The sequence below is a fragment of the Mastigoproctus giganteus genome, chromosome 10 (genome assembly GCF_048544385.1).
Source record: "Mastigoproctus giganteus isolate SK-2022 chromosome 10, ASM4854438v1, whole genome shotgun sequence".
NCBI lineage: Eukaryota > Metazoa > Arthropoda > Arachnida > Uropygi > Thelyphonidae > Mastigoproctus > Mastigoproctus giganteus.
In genome coordinates this window covers 47,394,015-47,418,733 of record NC_143584.1, presented here as the reverse complement: position 1 = coordinate 47,418,733, position 24,719 = coordinate 47,394,015, and the positions used below count along the sequence as shown (strand labels likewise).

The window sequence follows — 24,719 nt, the reverse complement described above, 5'->3', positions numbered from 1 at the left end:
TGGTATGGATAATTAAAATTTATTTTTAATTATCAAGTAATTCCAATTAAAAATAAATAAACGAGAAACCATTAAGCTTACAAATAGACCGTTAGAAACAAAACTGGATTTAGTTTGACCAAAGCGGCTGAAGTCGTTCCTACATTCTGAGACAGGAATCGAACTCAGATTTCTCCGTAAGTAGCAAATGGTGACATATCTTGCTCACTATGCTGCCACAGACAACTGTAAGGATACCCGTGCAAAAGAGGAGCGCACTAGATGGAACGCCAAAATGGTTATAAATTTAACAAAATAAAGATTCCCCCCATCCGAAAAAAAAATAGCCCTGTACCAGGACAACACAATACCATTGCTCGGTCCACTGGAAGGATATCAGAGCAAAATGAAAGCATAGTTCAATTTCATACAGTGTGCTCTTTCATAAGTCTTTAATAAATTTGGCAGTTACCTATGGCTTGAGAATTTTTGCCTTGGCCATTATTATAAATTCATCAAGTAATGAAATTAAAAGAAACACTGAGTGTAAAATCATGTACGCAAACTGAATAATTCGCACGCTGATAAATAATATTGTATATTAATTTCGTAAAGAGAAGTTGTTATAATTGTGAAAATAATTTTCGAGATTTAATAATAGTTGTTTTCTATAGAGAGGTTTCACCGGCGTTTTTCGCATATCCAATCTGTTACTGAAAGCGAAAAACGCCTACAGTAACAGACTGGATAAAAATAAAATAAAGGCGAAACTATAAATTCCGAATCTTTTCACCAAATTACCGAATGTACCTCGCACGACCTTTAACGACCATATCAAATCAGCCGTCGTCTCCCCTTCTCTCCGCGAATGTTGAGCAGGGGGTATGACAGTTTTGCCATTGGCCCTAAATGGAAAATTTTGCGAAAGAAACGCCTCATATGCGTTCTGAATACGCACAGAATATAGTTAACCTGTTGTGCAGGTCACGACTGAAACGGTGTTTCCGCGTCCATTCCTAGCTTTGCATTGCTTCTGTGCATTACATAAATTTCCGTTTAACTTCCCACAACCTACACAGCAGCCCTTTACTCCAGACCATGTGGAATACTTGATTTAAGATAAGTAGCGCAAAAGAGAAACTGCATCAATTTGGAATGTACTTCTGGATTGGGTGGTTAAGCTTGTTCTTCGTATCTTTACGTTAGAACTTTAGTGATTGGTTAACGTTTTCGTGTCGCCATCTCCTGAGCAGCCCCTCCCTTGCGAAACTTTTTGTTCTGACGGTGGAACCACTTGTTGCGGCGAGTGGAGTTCTAGAAGGTTTGCAATTTTTGTGTGGAATTTTGGTCATTGCTGTGTTTCATCTGTTTCAGGAAATGGCATATCAGGGACCTTCTTATGGATTAAGTAGAGAATGTCAGTTAAAGGTATGACTTGCTCGTTAAAGCCATCATTTAATAGACAATTATATTTTATTTAGGCAGGTGTTTTTTTTTTTTTTTTTTTTTTGGTCTACGTTTCTCTTCCTGAAGAAAAAGAATTTTGAAAAAAAAAAAAATATATATATAAATAATAATAATAAAGAAAACAACAAAATACGAAATGACGTATTTTGACGAAAATACGTAGACATTTGAAGAAAATAATGTGCGATAGTTTAATAAAGATGAAACTTATATTCTGATCTTTTTCATAAGGGCCTAAACGTAACAGACAGGACAGACAAATGAAACTATTAATAATCTAACTAACAAGTTTTCTTTGTTAATGAGTTTGACGTAAACCCCTCTAGATTGTCTATTTGGGATATTGTACCTTTCTTTTTTAGTTGTCAGTTTATTTCTATTTTAATGTGGAATTATGTCTCTTGCAATAGCAGTGTATTTTCCGACACTTTGTATTTTAACGAAGTATTTATACTGTATTTCATTCAAGTTATTTCGGAAGAATTTTTGTAGGTAATGAGAAAGATTGGTAACAAATTTAAAGCGTTTGATATTGTAATTTGGTCGGTCACTTCGTTTGATTGCAGCTATCTTTTTGAGAAGACTAAACTCGGTAGTTGAAAATGCATGTTAATATGCCATTCCCGCTTAAATGTGTGGAGGTTCTAAGGAAACAACTAGATGTAATAAGGTGAAAATGCGTCATTTTACATTAAAAAATTGCATACACATACACGTCTACATACACATAAAAATGTAATGTTTGATTCCACAAAGCCTGTATACTATGAACAAATTATAGTATATAAAAAATAATGGTTTAATATAAAGCAGATAGAGTAAGGTTGGTTGCTAAATTAAAGAAAAAAAAAGTACTCCCCTCCAGAAAATAGATATCGGAAGGTTTATTATGCCCTGCATTTTTGGTATAACCAAGCTTATTTATAATTTGGCATTCCTGGTGGGAAAAGGTTGCCCCTGCTCTGTCTAGTAGTATCGTATAAAAAGATAAAGTATTTTAAAAAGTGGGTGTTGTAAATAGGTTCTAACCAATCATTTATTTGTGATGCTATTTATTTATTGCTGAAATTATATAAAAAGTGCGTTAGTATTAGTATATAATAAAATCCTTGTTACAGAATAAACAAAATAAATAACTGATAAAAGAGGCTGCTTGTTTAAATAATTAACTTAGAAAATCTACTAGAATATTATGAAATGTGTTTTGGGATAATCTTATATATCTAATTTTACACAAATATCAGTTTTTATATGTATAATATAAACTGTATCCATCGTTATAACCCAAATTTATTACGTCTAACTAATTTTGTTTTGGCATGTTCCAATGGAAGCGCGGGCTCATATTCCGAAGTGGCGCGTGATAGAATTGTACTCCTTTTTAAAAAGGTCCGGATCGAAGCAGGGATTCAACAAATTGAATAAATTAAACAACCTCAGTGCTGATGGCATTCTGCCTATTGCACAGACTACAAACATCAGGAGGTATAAATTCAAACTGAGGAAGGATAGCTGCAGAATAGGTGTTAATTATTATTATTAGCCATATGGTTTTTTGTACATAGTTAATATTTAATTCTCTGTACATGTATTGTGGAACATTTTTTTGAAAATTATTACTTTCCTTTTCTGTTTTTTACCAAACAATAGGAGATATGAATGTCGAGGGGGGAGGGGAGGTCCCTCTCCAAAATTTGTGCATTATTAGTCGAAACTGAAAAGAAGTGTTTACTGAAAAACTTAGTAAGGACATAAGGGTATCGTATGGAATATATCCAGTCCCGAAATATTGATTTGAAAAGGAATTTCAGTGATATCACTGATTCAGTTTTCCCATTTTTAAATAAAGACATGGGAGGAATTTTCCCCCCATCCCTGAAAGGCTGTTGAGATTGCTCTTACCTTCAGTTCTGCAAATTTCAGCTTCTGGGGACTAGGCACCTGTGAAGTGATTTGATTGAGATGTTTCAGGCCTTGAATAATTCAACAAGCTCAGTCCTGATGGAATTCTGCCTATTGCACAGACTACAAACATTGGGAGGTATAAATTCAAACAGGAAGGATAGGTGTATGGAAGTTTTCCCTCAGCTAACGGATAATTAATCGTTTGAACAAACTTCCATCTGCTGTTGTGGAAGTGGGTATTTTGAATAAATTCAGAGAAGATGTAAACAAATTATTGGAGGCGATGAAGAAGTGATATAGTTTCTTTTTGGTTTTTTTGTTATGATGCTGTATATATATTAGTTTGCTTTCTTGCATCATTTGCCACTACTGATACTATGCCCTTGTTTAAAAATCAGAAAAGTGAATGAACTGTTAATGAGGAAATTTTTGAAATTATCAGTTTCAATTTTTGGGCTGCTAGCTAACAATATTGTGGGAAAAATGCCCCCCCCCCTCCCCCACCATTGCATGTAGTTGTTTATAAATCAGGAAAATTAAACCAATATTGGTAGCATACCTAATTGTAGAAAATGCAATGGCATGTCACAAAACAGTTTCCCAGCTTTTCTTTTAAATTTCAAGTCTTATCCCCCCACCCACCCAACAGTGGTGTAGCCAGGGTAGGGTCAGCAGATACATTACACCCAGATGCTGAAATATGGTATTGTGGCATTAGGCAATTGGCACCTTTTTTTGTGAATGTACCTGCTGACAAAAAATCCTGTCTATGCCAATGTATATAACTTTTTATTTTTCAATAAACATTTAAAAAGGCTGTTTATCTTTTTTTAAAAAAAGAACAGTTTCAATCCTGATAAATTAAAAAAAAAAAATTAGACAAAATACATAAACATACTAATACATCTTCTAGACCCTTCCAATTTTTAAAAGACCTTTAAGCTGTCAATTTTGAAAATGCACATTCACATATTTCTGTCTATTGTGTATAAATACTTTTAAAAATATTGAATTGAAATATTGAAAAATATTTTAAAATACTTTAAAAAATATTGAAAGACAAAGTTCCCAGATGGGTGCTGTTGTGGTTGTAGTTCAAACTTGCTCCAACAGATTGTACTGGAGTGATTGTCTAATAGGCTGACAGGTTGCAAGTAACAACCAGTTTTTTTAGTAGCATTGATGTTGCATTAGCATTAGTAGAGGCATTTGATGCAAGAAAGCAAGCTTATGCAGCATCAGCCAAAAAAAAAAAAAAAAAAAAAAACCCACTTCCACTTCACCCCTCTGTTCCTTCAAAATACCTGTCCAGCTGAGCCTTAAACTTATTTAGGCTATCAACCTCCACCACAAGGGATGGAAGTCTGTTCCACCAACCAACCACCTGCTGGCTAAAGGCAAATTTCCGCATGTCTATCCTACATCTGTCTTTCCTCAATTTGAATTTATGCCCTCTCAGGTGATTTTTCTGAGCCAGAGGAAGAATCCCATCAGCATTGAGCATGCTCAAACCATTCAAGGCTTTATACACCTCAATCAGATCACCTCGCTGGTGCCTAGTCTCCAGACACTGTAATTTGCAAAACTTAAGCCTTTCTTCGTAAGAGCACCCCTTTGTTCCATTCACTAATCTTGTTGCCCTTCTCTGTACTCGTTCCAGCAGCTCTACATCCTTCTTGAAATGAGGCCTCCAGACCTGTATACAGTACTCTAGGTGTGGCCTGACCATTGCCTTATACAATGGAATAATCACCTCCTTATCCCTGCTGGAAAAATTCCTGTATATCATTGACAAGACACCATGAGCTACTCTTGCAGCTCGTCTGCACTGCTCAGAGAACTTCATATCTGCCTGCACAACCACCCCCAGGTCCCTTTCATTCTCTACCACCGTCAGTGTAGTACCACAGAGTTGATACGTTGCTCTGGGGTTGCTGTTTCCCATGTGTAGTACTTTACATTTGTCAATGTTAAACTTCATTTGCCACCTCTCAGCCCATCTGCTCAACCTTTCCAGAGGAGGGTTGCAGTGGAGCAATGAACAAATATATCAAATTTTGCTTTTAACTGGGAGAATCTGCAACAGAAACTTTATGAAAAATTAAAAACTGCTTATGGTGATGAAATGTTAAGTAATACCAGTGGGTTTGAATGGTATAAGTGGTTTAAAGATGGTTGTTTGCAATGAACCAAGTAGTAATGTCTACCAACCTTTTGAAATGAAGACACAAATTCAATATTAGTAGTAGCAGCACCAAAAAAAAAAAAAAAAACGCCTCACTTGCTCTATCCCCTCAAAAATTTGTGAAGTTCTTCCTTGATTTTATTCAAACTACCAACTTCCAAACATCTGTCCTGCAAAACATACATCCTCAGTTTTAATTAATGACCACTCGTGTGTAGGCTAAACAAAAGGAAGAATGCCGTCAGCATTGAGCTTGCTCAATCCATTCAAAGCCTTAACCATCTCAGTTAGATCACCTGGCTGGTGTCTTACAAATGCTGAAATTTGTAGAATTGCAGCCTTTCTTGCTAAGACCACCCTTTTGTTCCCTTCACCAAGACTGGTGAAGGGAACAAAAGGGTGGTCTTGTTGCCTTTCTCTGCACCCATTCAAACAGATCTATATCCTTCCTAAAATAAGGCCTCCAGACCTGTATGTAGTACTTGTGATGAAGTTTAACCATTGCCTTGTACAGTGTTAACAGTAATAATCACCCCTTATTCCTACTATCAAAGTTCTGTATATCATTGACAAAACCTCATGAGCTGTTCTTGCAACCTGTCTGTGCACTGCTTAGAGAACTTCACATCAGACTGCACAATTATCCTCAGGTCTTTCTCATTTTCCATTTCCCTGTCCTTGGGTTCCACAAGGATCAGTATTTTAGGACTACTGTTGTTTTTGATTTTCATAAATGACATTGATGAAGGGATAGAGGGTGTGATGTCTAAATTTGCAGATGATGTAAAGATTGGTAGAGTAATTAGTGATCACTGCGAGGCAGAGCTTCAGAGTGACCTAGATAGACTTCGGGTATGGTCAGAAAAATGGCAGCTATGCTTTAATCCATCAAAGTGTAAGGTATTGCACCTGGGGAACAGTAACCCCAAAATAACTTATACACTTGGCCGAGTTGAACTACAGCTGGTAGTGGAGGAAAGGGACTTGGGTGTTACGATACGGTCAGACATGAAGTTCTCCGAGCATTCTAGACTGGTTGCAAGGAAGGCCTGTGGTGTCCTATCAATGATTTATCAAACAATTGCTAGTAGAGTTAAGGATGTCTTAATCCCATTATATAAGGCTATTGTTAGACCACACTTGGAATACTCTGTTCAGGTATGGATTTTATTTATTTATTTATTTATTTTTTTTTTTTAGGAGCATTAGCAACTAAGGCCATATTGCTCCAGGGATATGCGGCAGTCATTCCCTGACCTTTCCGCATCCTCCGTATTTGGTGGTGACAGGCTCGAACCCCTGTCTAATCAAGAAGCGTGTGCTACGCACTGCTGCTCCTTCCCACCTAGCTACGGAGGCACTAGTTCAGGTATGGAGACCTCACCTAAAGAAAGACATTGTGCTTGTTAAAAGGGTCCAAAGATGGGTAACTCGCCTGGTGAGATCTTATTAATTATATGAGGAAAGACTTCGAATATGTGGGTTGCAGAGCTTGGAAACTATATACCTTAGAGGAGACTTGATTGAAGTGTTTAAGGCTCTGAGAGGTATAAGCAAAATGAATGGGGATGAAATTTTCATGGTTTTAAATAATTTCAAGTTATGGGGGAGATGCTTAGACTGGATTGCAGAAGTTTTAACCAGCGAGAATTACTGGAATAAGTTACCCACATGGGTGGTAGAGGCTGACAGTTTGGGGAAATTCAAAGGTCAGCTGGATAATTACCGATGGGAGGAGGGAAATGAATAGATTGTCTATTTCCTTTTCTCTTATTAATTATTATTTTTCCTTGCCTTTTTCCCATTATTATGTGGGGTCAGCATTTTTTTTAATTGTTTTTGGCATGCAATTTTTACGGCCGGATGCCCTTCCTAACGCCAACCCTCACCCTTTAATCGGGCTGGGAATATGTGGTGGTCATTCCCTGACCTGCCGCATCCTCCGTATTTGGTGAGTACGGGCTCGAACCCCGGTCTAATCAAGAAGCCGTGTGCTATGCACTACTGCTCCTGCCCACCTGGCTATGGAGGCGCATATTATTATTATTATTTTTTTTTTTTTTAATTTTTCTTATTATTTTACTTTTATTATTATTTTTTTTTTTTATTTTTTTTTGTTTTTTGGCTGGTGCAGCCAAAAAAAAAAAAAAAAAAGCCTTTGGCATAAGCCATAGGCTTCCTTGCACCATTACTAATACCTTGAATTGAGTACCACACATTTGGTACATTAATCTGGGATTACTGCTACCCACCATATGCATTACCTTGCATATGATAATGTTAAACTTTGATTGCCATTTCTCGGCTCATCAGCCTAATTTTTCTAGATATTGTTGAAGTAGCTTACTTTGATCATTAACCACCTTGCCAAACTTTGTATCATCTGCAGACATTAACCTGATATACCTTCATCAGTATTATTAATAAATATTGAAAACAAAAATGGTCCCAGCACTGAATCTTGGGGGACTCCACAAATAACATTAGTCTACAAAGAGCAGTGCCCATTGATAACCACTCTGTCTTCTCCCACTCACCCATCCCTTCATCCATAACAGCAACAGTGTCAAAAGCCTTCCTAAAATCCAAATATTTTTTGTATCCAGTCCCATTGTTATTGCATCATAGTATCTAGTCAGATTAGTCACACAAGACTGCCTCTTAAAAATCCATGCCATGACTGCAGTATACTTTCATCCCTCTCTAGATGGTTCTGCATTACTTCTTTAACCAGTGATTCCATTATGTTCCCTAGAACAGATGTTAAACTAACAGGTGTACAATTACTCATTTCATCTTTTGATCACCCCTTTGTGAATTGGGATACAATTGCACATCTCCAGTCCATAGGGACCTCTCTTAGATGATCTCATAATTACAGCTAAGGGTTTGCTTACCTCCTTTGCTGCCTCCCTTAATATAATTGGATAGATCCTATCCACCCCATGCACCTTTTTTATTTTAGCTTCAACAATTTCTCTTCTGCTTTCCTTTCAGTTAACACAAAGTGATTTAGCTCCTTGTTAGAGTTTGATGAACTTTTGGCATCTCTTCCCTGAAGGATTCCTCATGTGTGACTGTAGATGCAAAATACCTATTCTGTTTGTCAGCAAGCTTGAGTAGGGTCAGTAACAGTTAAATCATTGACATCAGGTGGCTCAATGTGTGATTCAACCCTTCCTTCCTTCTACTATTAATATAAGCACAGAAATCTTTGCTGCTGTTCTTTGCCAATGACTTCTCATAATTTGCCTAAGCCTGTCTTATCTCCCGTGTGACTTGATTACAAGCAAGTTTATATCTACCATAGGCTTCTGTATCATCTGATAATTTATATGCATCCCATACATTTTTCTTCTCTGCGTTCATTAGTTCATCTGACATCTATTTAGGTCTAACAGTAATTCTTAGTTGGTATCAATATCATTATGTATAGTAGGTTCTATGATTATTTCCCTGAATGCTGAGAGCTGATGATCCTTGTATGTGCAAGAATCTTGACACCATTTTAATTGTGAAACATATGGTTATTGTGTCCTAGATTTTTAAATGCATGCCATTTATGTTTTGGTGCTTTTGACCATCTGACTGAACCTTATACAACAGTCAAATTTTATCTCTCAAAGTCAGTCTGCAATTTTGTAATTTTTTGAAAATTACAAACTTTTATAAAAAAAAAAAGGTAAAGTGCAGCCATTATCAACCCACTGCAGGATGGAAGCCTCCTCAACAATTCATGCTGAGGGAAATGGACCATAATCTGCCACGCTGGTCCGGTGCGGGTTGGCAGATCAACCGTATTCAGCAGCCTTGAACCCCGGTCTACTCAAAGAGCGTGTGCTACTGCACTCTCGCTCCTGACCACTCAGCTACGGAGGCTTTTTTTATTTGAGTAATAAACTTTATTTTTAACTTCTTGCTCTACCTTGTGTTCGACCTGAAGATGTATTTAAATATATTTTGGCCGTTCTATTGGCCATCTGGCTAATTTTTGACTTAAGATGATCCTTCTTGTATTTTATGAGTGTGAACTTTTATACACATATATAAATGTCTTTTATGCACATTGTGTATATTTTAGTTTTATTTTCCTGATTTTTTTTTTTTTTTTTTTAATAGCTATTTGTAATTATTAATATAGCAACATATTTGTAACTTGTATTTTAATATATTTAAATATTGGACTGGGTGCATAATGGCCTTAGTTGTTCATTTGCCAAAAAAAAAAAAAAAATAATCTCCAAATGCTTCCCTTTTAGAATATGCCGTTGGTAACATCGTCAATTGGTCCCACTACATAGAATTTAAAAACTGTCTGAGGACTACTGTAGTCACCCTTGCAAAAGTTTTTCACTTTACCCTTGACATTAGTTATGTCTTAAATTAAATTCCACAATTCAGTACACAGTGGTGACTGCCACCCAGTGGGTCATTTACCCGTAGATTCTTAATGTATGATGAATCATTGCTGATAACCAGATCAAGAGTACTGCTACCTCTTGTTGTCTCTCTAACATGCTGCTCTAGAAACATCATCAATTTAATGGTGTGTGTAAATTCACAAAATATTTGTTAGTGTGCTATTGCCAACCCATAAATTCCATTCAGCATCTAGAAAGTTAAAATCTGCCATTACAGATTCCTGTGCAGGTACATTGTGTTAGACTTGCACTGTTTTGTACCCACAAACAAAAATTACAGTCAGACCTCTCTTTAACGAACTTCCATATAGCGAAATTTTCTATGTAGCAAACATTTTTGATTTCCCCTTGGTCATTACGTCGAAAATAGTTTCCGTATAACAAAGAATTTCCATGTAACGAACTAATTTCGAGAGACCTGGGTACGCATTATTCGCACCTCTGGCCTTTAGGCAATAGAGCTGATGCTGTAGAAAGCACAAATTAAGAGCTAAAAGGATTAAGCATTAATCTCTTTAGCTTTTAATAACTAAAGGCTTTAATTCCACGAATTAAGAGCTAAAACATCTTACAATTTAATGGTGCGTGTAAAACACTGCAGAAGGAAACTGGCCAACCACGGTGTCGGATAGAAAAACATAAGTTTGGGAGAGGCCTTTTCCCAGCAGTGGGTCGGCAATGGCTAAAAAGAAGTAAAACCTATACAACATACAGTAATATGCCGAGAAGTCCCACTGGTCAGCTGTGCACAGCCATTGGCAAAGATTAAGGCATATTCCCGACGCTGGGATTGGCTCTGGTCAACCTATTTTCTACCATAAGCATCCTATTAGAGAATTAGGAGAGAGTGATTTTCCTTTATCTCGAAATTCAACTGTTTCGAAGAAATGAGTCATCCACTCTTTCACTAAATTTCAACTTTCTCTGTTTACATGGTAGCTACAAGTGGTCCCTAATTTCAGCTTAGTTTTAACTGCTGTGCAAGTAACTTTACAGTGTCTAAGAGGAAATCCTTGAGTGTAGTGAGGTGAAAGGTGGAAGTGCTTAATAGTAAATCGTGGTGTTAAAAAAATAAAAGAAATCGCTTTAAAATTTGATGTCCCTTCCAGTAGTGTCAACCATTCTGAAAAATCCTGTTTCGATTCTCAAACTGTTTGAGGAAATGGGACCCAGTCGGAAGTGTGCGAAATCATGCCTTTGGGAAGATCTAAATGAAGCAGTTTTTAAATGGATGAAGTTGATTCGAGACCAAAACATGTTGATATCAGGGCTATTAATAAAAGAAACCACTATGGAGTACGCATATTTTCTGAGGCACAAAGCATTCCAAGCCAGTTATGGTTGGCTGGACAAATTTAAAGACCACTATGGCTTATTCGAAAATTATTTCTGATGAAATTGGAGTTGCAGTCGAAGAAGACTATACCCATTGGGAAGAAATAGTTTTGAAAAAAATGATAGGACTCTTCTTCTTCTAGTCCAAAAACATATTCAACGTTGATGAAACATGTCTGTTTTAAAGGTGATAAATGTTTAGGTGGTAAAAATAATGAGAGAATTACACTGTTGGTTGCAAATATGACTAATAATGAAAAACTGAAGCTTTGGTAATAAGCAAAAGTAAACAACCCCGATGTTTCAAAAGAGTAAATTCATTGGAGCTGGACTACAACTACAAAGCCGACCGGGCTAGCCGAGTGGGTAAAGTACCTGCCCGGCAACCCAAAGGTCGCGGGTTCGATTCCCGCCTCGGGCTTGGATCAAAGTACTGCAAAAACCTTGGGAGGTGCAATATGGCCACAGAAGCCGATGCGCCAACAACTACCAAATCAAAAAAAAAAAAAAAAACTACAAAAACCTTGAATTACAAGTGAAATTTTTGAGCAGTGGATTTTAAATTTCGATAGAAAGATGACCAAAGAAAGCAGAAAAAAAAAGAGTTGATTGTCGCCAACTGCTCCACCCACTTTCACTCGGTAATTTCGAAACTTACAAGGCTTTAATTTGCTTTCTTCCTTCTGAATAATTTGTCTTAACTGCAGCCAACGGAACAAGGCATTATTATCAAGGATTTAAAAATGTTCCACTGAAGGCACATTCTGAAAAAAAAATTGTAGATTCTGTTATAGATTTGTGGATGTGCATATCAGAGTTGGCAAAAGTGTGGAGTCAAGATGTGACGAAAATGATTAAAAATTGTTTCGCAAAAGCAGGTTTTGCTAAAATGCTAATTAACAGAGATGAGAGGGATGAACTACTAGAAGACATTGAGCAGTCATGGGAAGAGTTCCAAGTGAAGTTTAATCAGTGGAGAAATTGTTCTTGGCGAATTTTTAGTTGATAATGATGTCATAGTAGCTGAATATTCGAGTGACTCCAACATTTTGGAGCTTATTTAAAGAAATAGTGACAATATCAACAGTGAGTTGGATGAAAATGAGGGCAATATTAAACCTTCCAAACAAGTGTTGGGAGCATTTGAAACTTTGTGTCGAGGCCTTCAGTGCGAAGAAAATGTAACAAAAAAATACATCTGGGTGTTTAAAGTTTAAACAAATGTGAACATTTTTATGAACAGTGTACAGTAGAATCCAGCTTACAACAAAAAATAACAAAATATTTCACGATTCTTAGAAGTGTACTAATAAATTGTGGGCATCGTGTAAATAGTCATTTCTTAATATGTACATATTAATAAATTGTTTTAAAATATTAGAAAATTTATTCATTCCCACTTCTTTCCCATATGTTACTATATTTCTGAATTTGTAGTATTTTTTTCATTGTTGAAAAGGTCATTTCTTTATAACCAATTTTTTTCAAGGGAACAATCGATTTTGTTTTATAGAGGTCCGACTGTATATATATATATATATATATATATATATATATATCAGTATTAATGCATTAAATCCCTATCAAAGATATTGATTTTTTTTTTATTGTATATAATACCCAGAAACTTAAAAAAATAAATAAATAGAAAAAATGTCCTGAAAATATATTCATAGCATAGTATACAAGTAATGTTTTAAAATTTGAAATTATTGTAATAAATTACTTCCATTCAAGAATTGAAACTGCAACTGACCCACAGGTACATGCTACTCAACCCAATGGAGGATTCTACCCCGTGGTGAGACATTCTGATTTACTGGCCACTCTATTTCTTTATGTTGTTTGTGTTCATCATGGTCATTAGGCCTATAGCACACTCCTACTTTCATTTTCGTTTTCCCAGTACTTATGTGACACCAAACTGACTCAACATTGCACTGGCACCCATATCAACTGGATGCACAGCCTTAATTAAATATGCTTCTTAAGTAAGAGCATACACCCTTCTCTCCCATCCTGTCCTGTTTGCCTTTACTGTCTACATTGAAATACCCATATTCAAATTCAGCATCTCCTGTGTCCGAGTGACAGAAAATGCTGAATTTGTCTCTGATATCCCTGTAATGTCTGTATTTGATGACCTAATCAGTCTTCAAATTCATCTAATTTATTTACAGTGCTTCTTGGACTAGTGTATGTGCAAGTATACATGCACCTGTTCTTACTCTTAGTTACCCTGGTACAGCCCATGTATTTACTTATTCCATGACTATCCACAGCAGAGCCTGAAATTCCTGAAACCTTGCTTTCCAGGCTGCTGTATCTTCTAATAGAAGCAGTGCAAGCATCGCTTTCACCTTTGCTTGCAGCTCTAATTAATCTGTTAGTCTGTATCTATCTCCCCTCACCCCAAACTTACAGTTTTCTGACCTGCCTCTCACTGCCTCAATAGCATCAGCAAATATTCTTGCATACCTTCTATTTAAGTGTTTCCCATCCCTGTAAAAAAAATAATTTCTCCAGTTAACAAGCCATACTGTGCTTTAAAAAATTCTACCCCATGAGCCTTTCACATTCTCTCCAAGGCTGAATTGATTCACTAGTTTTCAACATGTATTACTCCCTCCTATCATGTCTGGGTAAAATTGCAGGCACTTTCAAATTCAGTCCTAACTTGACTTTTTTCCCAACTTTGCCCAGTACTTGTGAAGTAAGCCTACAAAAGTTCAAGAAATTGTGGCAAGAGGTCATTGTTTGACCCTCATAATTATGGCCATTGATTTGAATAAGGAGACTGATTTGTCAAATTCTGCATGAAGATTTAGGGAAAAGAGAGGTCTGTGCAAAATTTGTGTTGCACAGCCTCACAGATGAGCAGAAGCAACGAAGAGTGTCATCATGTAAAGACTTATCCAGACTTGGCAAGACAATCCTAATTTCCTCGACTTATTGTCACTGTGGGTCATACCAAAACACCCAACACTTATTGTAGATGAGTGTTGGGTGTTTCGGTATGACCCACAGGCAAAGCAACAGAGTATGCAGTGGACTTCAAAGTCATCACCAAGGGCCAAAACGTTTTGTTTTAAAAGTCTAGGATCATGACAATCTGATCATGTTTTTCAACAAACTGCAATTCACAAGGAATTTGTACCTGAAGGGGAGATTGTCAGTGCTGCATTCTGCATACAGATGTTTTAAAGACTATTGAAGCACATTTCACTGGTGAGGCCACAAATTCAAGAGATAAAAACTTTAGAATGGTGTAACGAGTACATTCAATCAGATGGTGATATTTTAAATAACAATAAAAACCATTTTGAGTTTCTTCACTTTGTGCTCATTTTGCACCAGTCTGGGAACTTTATTGCCACACCCCTTATATATAATTAGGTACTATTATTGACTTCCATTTTCAAAATCAGCAAGTAAAAGTTAAATATACTGTAATTTGCTTTCTGTAGTGTAGCAGCCATCTTGAGAGAATAATGATTTCATGTTCCCATCTTTACCATGTGAAAAAAAAATAAATCTTTCAAAACAAATAGGGTAAGACTAGATAGATATTTATTGAACTAGTGGAAGAATAAAAAACAAGTAATATGAAATTATAAACAAACATGTAGTTCAAACGTGTGTGTGAGTGTGCGCATCTCCTTACAAGTTCTCACACTACATTGTTCTGTGAAAAATGTAAAAAAAAAATCACTTTAGAGAAAGATAATTGCGGTAAAAGTTTGTCTGCATTTTGGAAGATATCAAAAATCAGAAAATTTTTTTCTCACTAATTAATGGTTAACATTTGACCTCATTATTTTTGTTTCCCTTTTCAAATTGTTAAACAATCTTGTGGGGATAAGGGATATGTCCCTGTATGTCCTTGTTTAGAAATGTAATAGTTCATAAACTGTTAATGTGGAAGATTTTTGAAATTATTTTGTTTCCTTTTTAAATGGTCTTTCCAGCTGTGTCAGCATTGTAGAAAAATTAGATATGCCCTTGTTTAAAAATCAGAGAAGTGAATGAACCATTAATGTGGAAAATTTTTGAAATTTGATATCCTTTTCAAGTCGTTAACAAATAACCTTGTTATTGGGAATATATCTTATCTGAACAACCTTTGGGGATATGTCCCACATCGTGCCCTTATTTAAATACTTGATACTGCAATACTGGTTGTGGCAAGTCCAGACACTTGCCACAACCAGTCAACCTCCTTTTACTGTCCAACTTCAAACTTGCAGAACCAACTTTTCTTCTTCTTCATTTATTTGTTCAGCTTTCATTTTCTGGAACAACCTTCCTTCATATGTGTTTCCTGAAAATTACAGGTACCTCCGTAGCCAGGTGTGAAGGAGCAGCAGTGTGTAGCACACGCTTCTTGATTAGACTGGGGTTCGAGCCCGTCACCACCAAATACGGAGGATGTGGAAAGGTCAGGGAATGACCACCGCATATCCCGGAGCAATATGGCCTTAGTTGCTAATGCTCCTAAAAACCAGATTAAAAAAAAAAAAAAAAAAAATCCTGAAAATTACAATCTACAGAAATTCAAGTGTAATGTTAACAAGTATCTTCTTTCATCTTCTCAATCTTCAGCCTATGCACAGTACTAAGTACTGCTGGTTCTAATGCCTCATGTTTGGGGTTTTCATTAAAAAAAAAATAATAGTAATCACTAGAAGGCTTTTCTATGTAAAAGACACCTGTCAAATGCACTGGTTGATATCTAATCAGGAAATGACCTATGTAATTATTTATCTGTGCATTTGTATGTGAAGCATTCTCAAGGTCGAATAAATATCACGGTAAAATCCAGAAGGGTGTACATTCTCCAACATAGTGGCAAGCAAAACAGTGGGAAAGCAGTGATTGACAAGTTGACTCCCATATTTTGACAAACGGACAGAAACAAAGCAGTGATTGGCAGATGCCACTGCTTTTCCCACCCACTGACCTCCTAGGGTGTTTTTCCCCACATTTACTGCTGTTTTTAAATTGGGAACTCATTTTCCCATTTTAAAACAGCAGGATGGAGGGATAAACATCCTGCATAAGCTGAGCCCCCCCCACCTCGGCGACACAAAACAATCAGAAAAGGGAGATGCCTTCACCTGTCAATTATCTCTGTCTTACTTGCTTTCATCAACCTACTTACCGCTGCATGCTGTCCTGGACTTTGGCCAATATCACTATGTAATTATTTACCTGCATTTACATAGATCACATAGGAAAAGGCTTTTTGCTTCGGGTTCCATAATACATGAGGAATGTTGTTGCATCCGAAAGAGCAGGACTGAAATATTTAACTGAAATATTTACAAATATGCAATATTCATTAATATACAAAAAACGTTACAATAGAACATCAAATGTTAGATGGAGAATCACATACACGAGGTTGGTGAACATTATGGAGCAGTTGTCAATAATTAATTGCATTTGTAGTGACGTAATTGCCTTGCCCTCTTCTCCCATTGGCTCAAATAAATATCACTAGGAGGAAAACTTTTTAATGTATAGATAGATAACAATTATGGTCATATTGTGCGAATATTGAAAATCTACCCTACCATGGCATATGACAAAGTGTCAAATGCACATGTACCGAAGGGCGAACAAATACACAACTGTTGTATTTGTTTTGTTTTTTTGTTCATTTCAGATGTACTGCGATGACATTGTTAGACTAAAAGGTGGAAGGAGAAACTTTCCCATTTTTCTCTCTTTCTCTGATTGCTTCCTTGCTTGTTTGTTAATTATGATTACTTTTGTTTAAATTTCTAATTGAAAAAATGAAAATATCAACCCTTTACTCCTAAAATAGACTGCATCTGCTGGTGACCTTGGGTTCATTCTCACAGCAGTATGACTGACTGTCTTTTGAATGCATTTCATAATTGTACACTTCAGTATAATGTTACCTAATGGATTTGCATTTGATATGTTTTTAACACTTGTACCAATGAACAGGCACAAGATAGACCTATTCATCAAGCTTTCATTGTATGTTAATTTCATATGATAAATATGAATTTGAACCTCTGGATTATGTTACTTAGTTTTTTGTTTCAGCTTTTTTCCCTCTGGAGTTTCTCCCTGCTACAGGATTTGTATACCCTCCATAATACCTTTTTGTTTAAAAGTCTGAAAAGTGAATCATTTTGTTAATGTGAAACAAAACACTTTGTCACACTTGAAAATAGCATTAGTGAATTTTTTTTTAAACTCAGTCTTTCAGTGATAGTGGAGGAGTGGCAACTTTACTTGATATGAAATATTTCCTTTTTTGTGTGTGTGTGTGTGTGTGTTTAGTATCCCAGCGTATTATTGGAGGGTTGTATACAGTATAAGCCCTCTTATCTGATTGCACCAGGGTTGAGTGACAAAATCAGTTAAGGCAGGAAAGTCACATGCACACCTTAATTTTATTTTTGCTTTTGTGTGTGTGTGCACGTTACAAACATTCTGTCTGTTTTATTAGCATTAGTAGAGGCATATGATGCAAGAAAGCAAGCTTATATAGCATCAGCCAAAAAAAAAAAAAAATACCTCCCATTTTACCTAGTTAATACGCTATTCTGGGGTTACTGCTACCCATATGCCATTCACTCCAAATGTTTGTCTAGTTCTGCCTTGAACTTATTTATGTTGTTGACCTCCATTACAAGAGATGGAAGTTTGTCCAAATATCAACCACCCGCTGGCTAAAGGCAAATTTCTTCTTGTCTATTCTACAGTTGTCTTTCCTCAATTTCAGTTTATGCCCTCAGGCGATTATTCTGAGCAAGGCGAAGAATCCCATGAGCATTGAGCATGCTCAAACCATTCAAAGCTTTATACACCTCTATCAGATCACCTCGCAGATGCCTAGTCTCCAGACACTGTAATTTACAAAACTTAAGCCTTTCTTCGTAAGAACAACCCTTTGTAAATCCCACTAATCTTGTTGCCCTTCTCTGTACTCTTCCAGCAGCTCTACAACTTTCTTAAAATGAGTTCCCCAGACCTGTATGCAGTACTCAAGGTGTGGCCTGACCATTACCTCATTCAAGGGGACAATCACCCCCTTATCCCTGCTGACAAAATTCCTGTATAACATTGACAAGACACCATGAGCTACTCTTGCAGCCTGTCTGCACTGCTCAGAAAACTTCATATCTTACTGCACAATTACCCCCAGGGCCTTTTCATTCTCTACTACCCTGAGTGTTGTACCACCCAGTTAATACATTATTCTGGGGTTACTGTTTCCCATATGCAGTCCTTTACATTTGTTAATGTTAAACTTCAGTTGCCACCCCTCAGCTGAACTTTTCTAGATCCTGTTGCAGTAGCATACTATCTGTAGCCGAATGGTCAGGAGCGGGAGAGTAGCACACGCTCCTTGAGTAGACTGGAGTTCAAGCCCCTAACTGCTAAATATGGTCGATCTGCCAACCCGCACTAGACCAGTGTGACAGATTATGGTCCATTTCCCTCAACATGAATTGTTGAGGCTTCCATCCTGCAGTGGGTTGATAATGGCTGCAGTTTACCGTTTCTTACTGCCATTAACAACCCTGCCAACCTTCTTATTGTCCGAAAACCTAGACATTAACCTTGATATGCCTTCATCAATATCATTGATAAATACCAAAAACAATTATGGGCCCAACACTGAACCCTCGGGGACTCCACTAATAACATTAGTCCACATAGTCCATTGATAACCACTGTCTTTTCCCATTCAACCATCATTTTATCCATTGTAGCAACTTGACTTTAATGTCATACTGCTCCAATTTGTACAGTAGTCTTCTGTGTACTGCAGTATCAAACATTTCCTAAAATCCAAGTATATATGATATCAGAATTATTTTTTTCATCCAGTTCCTTTGTGATCACATCATAGTATCCAATCAAATTTGTCAAACAAGATTTCCTCTTAATAAACCCATTCTGTGTCTGAACTATAACTGAAGTCTTGTCTAAATGATCCTTCATCGCTTCCTTAACCATTGACTCCATTATTTTCCCTTGAACAGAAGTTAGATTAAAAGGTCTCCCCCTTGTGACTTGGGGACCCATTTCCACATCTCCAGTTCCTCCCCCGAGTCCAATGAAGCATTCATAATTATGGCTAACATGGCTGGTGCATTATAGCCTATGTTGCTGTTGTGCCAGTAAACCCAAAATCGAATCAAATAATTATGGCTAAGTGGTTGCTTACTTCCTTTAATATGACTGGATAGATCCCATCCACCCCATGTGCCTTTCTTATGTTCAATTTTAACAATTTTTAAGAAATTTAAGAAAAATGCATGGGATGCATATAAATTATCAGGTGACACAGAAACCTATGGTAGATATAAGCTAGTCTGTAATCAAGTCACAAAAGGAAGTTAAGATGTGAAGGCAGATTATAAGAAATCTTTAGCAAAGGATGGAAAGAAAAATAGCAAAGACTTCTTTACTTGTATGAACTCGAGAAGGAAAGGGATGGATCAGATTGGTCCACTTGATATCAAGGTTTTGCCTGTTTATGATCCTGCTCAGGTAGATGAGAAACTGAATGAGGATATTAAACTGTAACAGGGAGCTAAATTATTTCGTAATTAATAACTGAGAGTAAAGTGGAGGAGAAATTGTTGAAGTTGGGAAGGATGTAGAGCTGCTGGAACGAGCACAGAGAAGGGCAACGGGATTGATGAGGACACAAAGGGTTGCTCTTACTGAGAAAGGTTCAAGTTCTGTAAATTGCAGCATCTGGAGACTAGGCCCCTGCGAGGCGATCTGCGTGAGGTGTACGAGGCCTTGAACAGTTTGAGCAAGCCCAGTGCTGATGGGATTCTTCCTCTTGCTCAGATTATGCATTTGAGGAGGCATAAATTTAAATTGAGGAAAGACATTTGCAGGGTGAATGTGTGGAAAAAATTCCTTTAGCCAGTGGGTGGTTGATTGCTGTAACAAACTTCCATTTGTCATTGTGGAGGCTGATTGTTAAACAAATTCAGGGAAAATCTGGACATAGTTTTCTAGCATAGGTGAAATGGAAAGGTGTTTTTTTTTTTTTTTTTTTTGTTGATGATGTATAAGCTTGCTTTCTTACATCATATGCTTATGCTAATAAAATTTCGCTCCAGCTACATAATCAGGTGAATAATTTATAGACACCATGTATTACATAGTTTACCACTTCAGATTGAAAGTTGTTGTAAATGCCAAGGTAGCTACACAAATTCCATCAATTGGCAGTGCATGTTTTCAGTTTTTTTTTTTTTTTTTTTTTTTTGTGTCCAGTACTTCTTGGTATCACTGAAGATAAAGAAATAGATGAAGCAGCAGCTGCTTTGCAGACTCAGTCCTGTCAGTTTCAGTATGAAGAACTGACATGTGCACAAGGAAGCTTGAAATGTAACAAATTATTCCAAGTCATACATGGAATTTTAACAATTCCTCACAACAGCGTGAGTTTAACCCGGTGACAAAACAGTTGAGTTCAAATCTTTTCTTTCTGTGGTGAAGCTTTGGAAATGCTCTCATGATTTTGATTGAATGGCTTTTGGTAAGAACAAAACATTGACTCAACATTTGTGAAGAAGGCAAAATCTGCAATTATTTTAGCTTTCTTGAAATGTTCAAAATCAATTATGTCTAACACAAAGCCACAAACAAAAATTGTAGGTAAGCTAATGTTTGAAAGTGAAAGCTTACTGGCAAACAGTCCTATATAAAACATGTATATTGTCAGTGTAATTTAATTGCTAATGCAGTGTGAACTTTGAGAGAAAACCTAGTACCCCCAAAGAATTCATGCTTTTTTTTCAAAAATCTGTTTTTCTGTTCTGACCCAAAAATCTCCTGTTTTCCTCCTGCTTACAATTACCAGCACCAATTACAATTACCCATCTCCAGCATCTTGAAAGTTAGAAGTTGGGAGTTATGCAAGATACCATCCTCTGTTGCTTTGGTGCCACACAGTGCGAATTCCTCAGAATTGAATGGTGATTCTGGTGAACAGAATAATTGGGATTATTCCTCAGAAGCCTGTTCAAGTAAAGTGCTAAATTTTTCCTCAGCAAGAATTTTAATTGGTTGACAGTGAGTAACTAGGCTCTAACCAAAACCAGTGTACAGCTTTTGATATCTCATATAAAATAGTGTAATTTACTAGATCCCAGCTGCAAGACATCGCAATAAGAAATATAGTGATAAGATGCTTGTACTTTGGAAACCTTATGAATAATAAATAAATAGTACTATTAAATTAGTTTTGTCCAATTTACATTTTGTAATTTGAAATGCGAAATTAGCACTTATGATGCCATCATTTAAAAGCATCACTGGGGATGTGTAAGGTGACTTTATTAAATATACTACAACAAAGAAATGGGAGTGCAGGGTGAGCGGCAAAAGTAACAAGCAGCCAAATGATAAGCTGTTTAAGAAGACCCTTCAACAATTTCACAGTTAAAGTGATGACTGTAGTTAAGAGCATGGGTATAATGAGCAAATATTTAAGCCATTACATCTTGCAGTGGCTGAACTGCCATACAAGGGACTGAGATCTGTTATTGCTTTGCCCGTTTATAGCATTATCCTCTTATCTCTTTCCACATAGAAATTTATAATCCTTCTAATGATTTTCAGAATTTCTTTTAATGCAGTATGCTACGATAAAAAGCGTAGTCCTCATTCCAGTGCTATAGTGCAAATCCCTGAAGACTGCGTGACTGGGGTGCTAAAGCCTGGGTCTCTAATAGTTACCTGTAGCAAGGACAGGATAATTCTGCTATATGTTTGAATAGAGTATGTTTGAGCTCGTTTGAATAGAGCACTGCGGGTGCACACTCGCATTGATCTTTGTGTTTTCTTTCCCCAATATCTTAATCCCCTTTTGTATCTATTCCCTATTGTTATGGATTCTCAGAAGACCTAGGGAGAGAAATTAACCGTCAGACTAACCAATGAAATTTTTCTCTGTCTGTATGAAACATTCAGATTTCAAATTATGTTGAAATGAAAACTTCAGTGCAATATCAAATCTTTGTGTGTGAACATGTCTTTTTAAAACAGGAGAAACACTTAAATTTTTAAAAAAATTTTTGCTTCATTAGTTTTAAGTTTTGTTGTGCTGTGTTAGATTCAATTCTTTTTTATATATTAGCATTAGCATTAGTAGAGGCATATGATGCAAGAAAGCAAGCTTATTCAGCATCAGCCAAAAAAAAAAAAAAAAACCCACTCCCATTTCACCCCTCCATTCGTTCGAAATACGTGTCCAGTTGAGCTTTAAATTTGTTTAGGCTATCAACTTCAACAACAAGTGATGGAAGTCGGTTCCACCAACCAACCACCCGCTGGCCAAAGGCAAATTTCCGCACATCTATCCGACATCCGTCCTTCCTCAATTTGAATTTATGCCCTCTGAGGTGATTATTCTGAGAAAGATGAAGAATCCCATTGGCATTGAGCATGCTCAAACCATTCAAAGCCTTATACACCTCTATCAGATCACCTCGCCGGTGCCTAGTCTCCAGACTCTGTAATTTGCAAAACTTAAGCCTTTCTTCGTAAGAGCAACCTTTTGTTCCATTTACTAATCTTGTTGCCCTTCTCTGTACCCGTTCCAGCAGCTCTACATCCTTCTTGAAATGAGGCCTCCACACCTGTATACAGTACTCAAGATGTGGCCTTACCATTGCCTTATACAAGGGAATAATCACCTCCTTATCCCTGCTAGAAAAATTCCTGTATATCATTGACAAGACACCATGAGCTACTCTTGCAGCTCGTCTGCACTGCTCAGAGAACTTCATATCTGCCTGCACAATTACCCCAGGTCCTTTTCATTCTCCACCACTGTCAGTGTAGTACCGCAGAGTTGATACGTTGCTCTGGGGTTACTGTTTCCCATATGTAGTACTTTACATTTGTCAATGTTAAACTTCATTTGCCACCTCTCAGCCCATCTGTTCAACCTTTCCAGATCCTGTTGCAGCAGCATAGCGTCAGTAGTGTCCTTAACGACCCTGCCAACCTTTGTATCATCTGCAAACTTGGACATTAAACTTGATATCCCATCATCAATATCATTCATAAACACCGAAAACAACAACGGACCCAACACTGAACCTTGAGGAACTCCACTAATAACATTAGTCCACGTTGAGCAGTGTCCATTGATTACCACTCTCTGTCTTCTGCCACTCAACCATCCCCTTATCCATAGCAGCAATTTGCCTCCAATGCCACACTGCTCCAATTTGTGCAGCAGTCTTCCATGTGCAACAGTATCAAAAGCCTTTCTAAGATCCAAATATATAATATCAAAGTTATTCCCTGCATCCAGTTCTTTTGTGACTACATCATAGTATCCAATCAACTTGGTCAGGCAAGACCTGCCCTTAACAAAACCATGCTGCGTCTGAGCTATAACTGAATTCTTGTCTAGATGATCCTGCAGTGCTTCTTTAACCAGTGCCTCCATTAATTTACCTGGAACAGAAGTTAAACTAACAGGCCTATAATTATATGTTGAAATGGCAGGAGAGAAAAGAAAAATTGACAGTCAGTGAGAAAGTGAAAATTATTTGTGATTTAAAGAATGGACGAGCAATGCATTCATTTGCAAAAAGTCGAGACTGAACTTAACTGTGTCAACCATTTGGAAAAATCTGGAAGGCATTACTAATGCTTTAGAAAAAAAAATTGCAAAAAAGTTGCACAAGTGTGATAAGAGTGATCTATTTAAGGCTCTTTTGAGTTGGTTTACAGAGAAAATAAATTTTGTGGTTGACATGGAAAAGAAATTGTATTCCTATTAGTATGTATTCTACTGAAACTATAGGCTGAAAAATTGGCTTGTAAACTCGGATATGCAGATTTTGTGTGCAATAACAGGTAGCTTGACAGATTAAAAAACAGAAATAACATTGTTGTAAGATAAGTGATGAATCTGGTGATGTAGAGAAAAGTGAGCAGTGACTAGATCGAAAATATGTGGCCAGATATAATGAAAGGTTTCTGTAAAAGTGATATTTTTAATGCTGATGAAGCTGGTGTGTTTTATTGATTGCCACGCTACACGACCCACAAGTTTAAAAGTGAAAAGGGCACAGGTGGAAAATTACACCGAACAACAAATTTTGGGTCATATCTTGTTACAGGCATGAAAATAAGTTTACTTTATAGATTTTGGGATTCTAAACGTTGAAATAGTGCTTAAAATGTCGGATTGGCTCTTGTTTTCAAAAAAGTAGTTTTTTATATTTATACAAATTGTTTTTTATTTATATGGCTGTAAGATGTAGCTACGGACATACTTGTATCAAACATGGGACGTTTTTGCCTTTCGCTTGTACTGTATTCAGTTTTGGGAGCATCCCTTTTCACTATCTAACAATAATTGGCTAACATGGCGGCACTCCATTTGCTTTTCC

At 36.8% G+C, this 24,719-nt stretch overlaps 1 protein-coding gene across 2 annotated transcripts in view; it reads left to right on the top strand.

The window, feature by feature from the left end:
• The first annotated feature begins 1,128 nt into the window (after positions 1-1,128).
• The window catches only part of LOC150079021 (calponin-3-like), a 73,513-nt gene continuing 49,922 nt past the window's right edge, over positions 1,129-24,719 (top strand). Inside the window, exon 1 of one of the 2 annotated variants that reach the window (XM_090383845.1) lies at positions 1,129-1,407. In XM_090383845.1, the coding sequence (XP_090239971.1) occupies positions 1,357-1,407 (51 nt within the window). In that variant the 5' untranslated portion in view covers positions 1,129-1,356. The remainder of the gene's footprint in view (positions 1,408-24,719) is intronic. The other variant, XM_090383844.1, reaches the window with a different exon arrangement.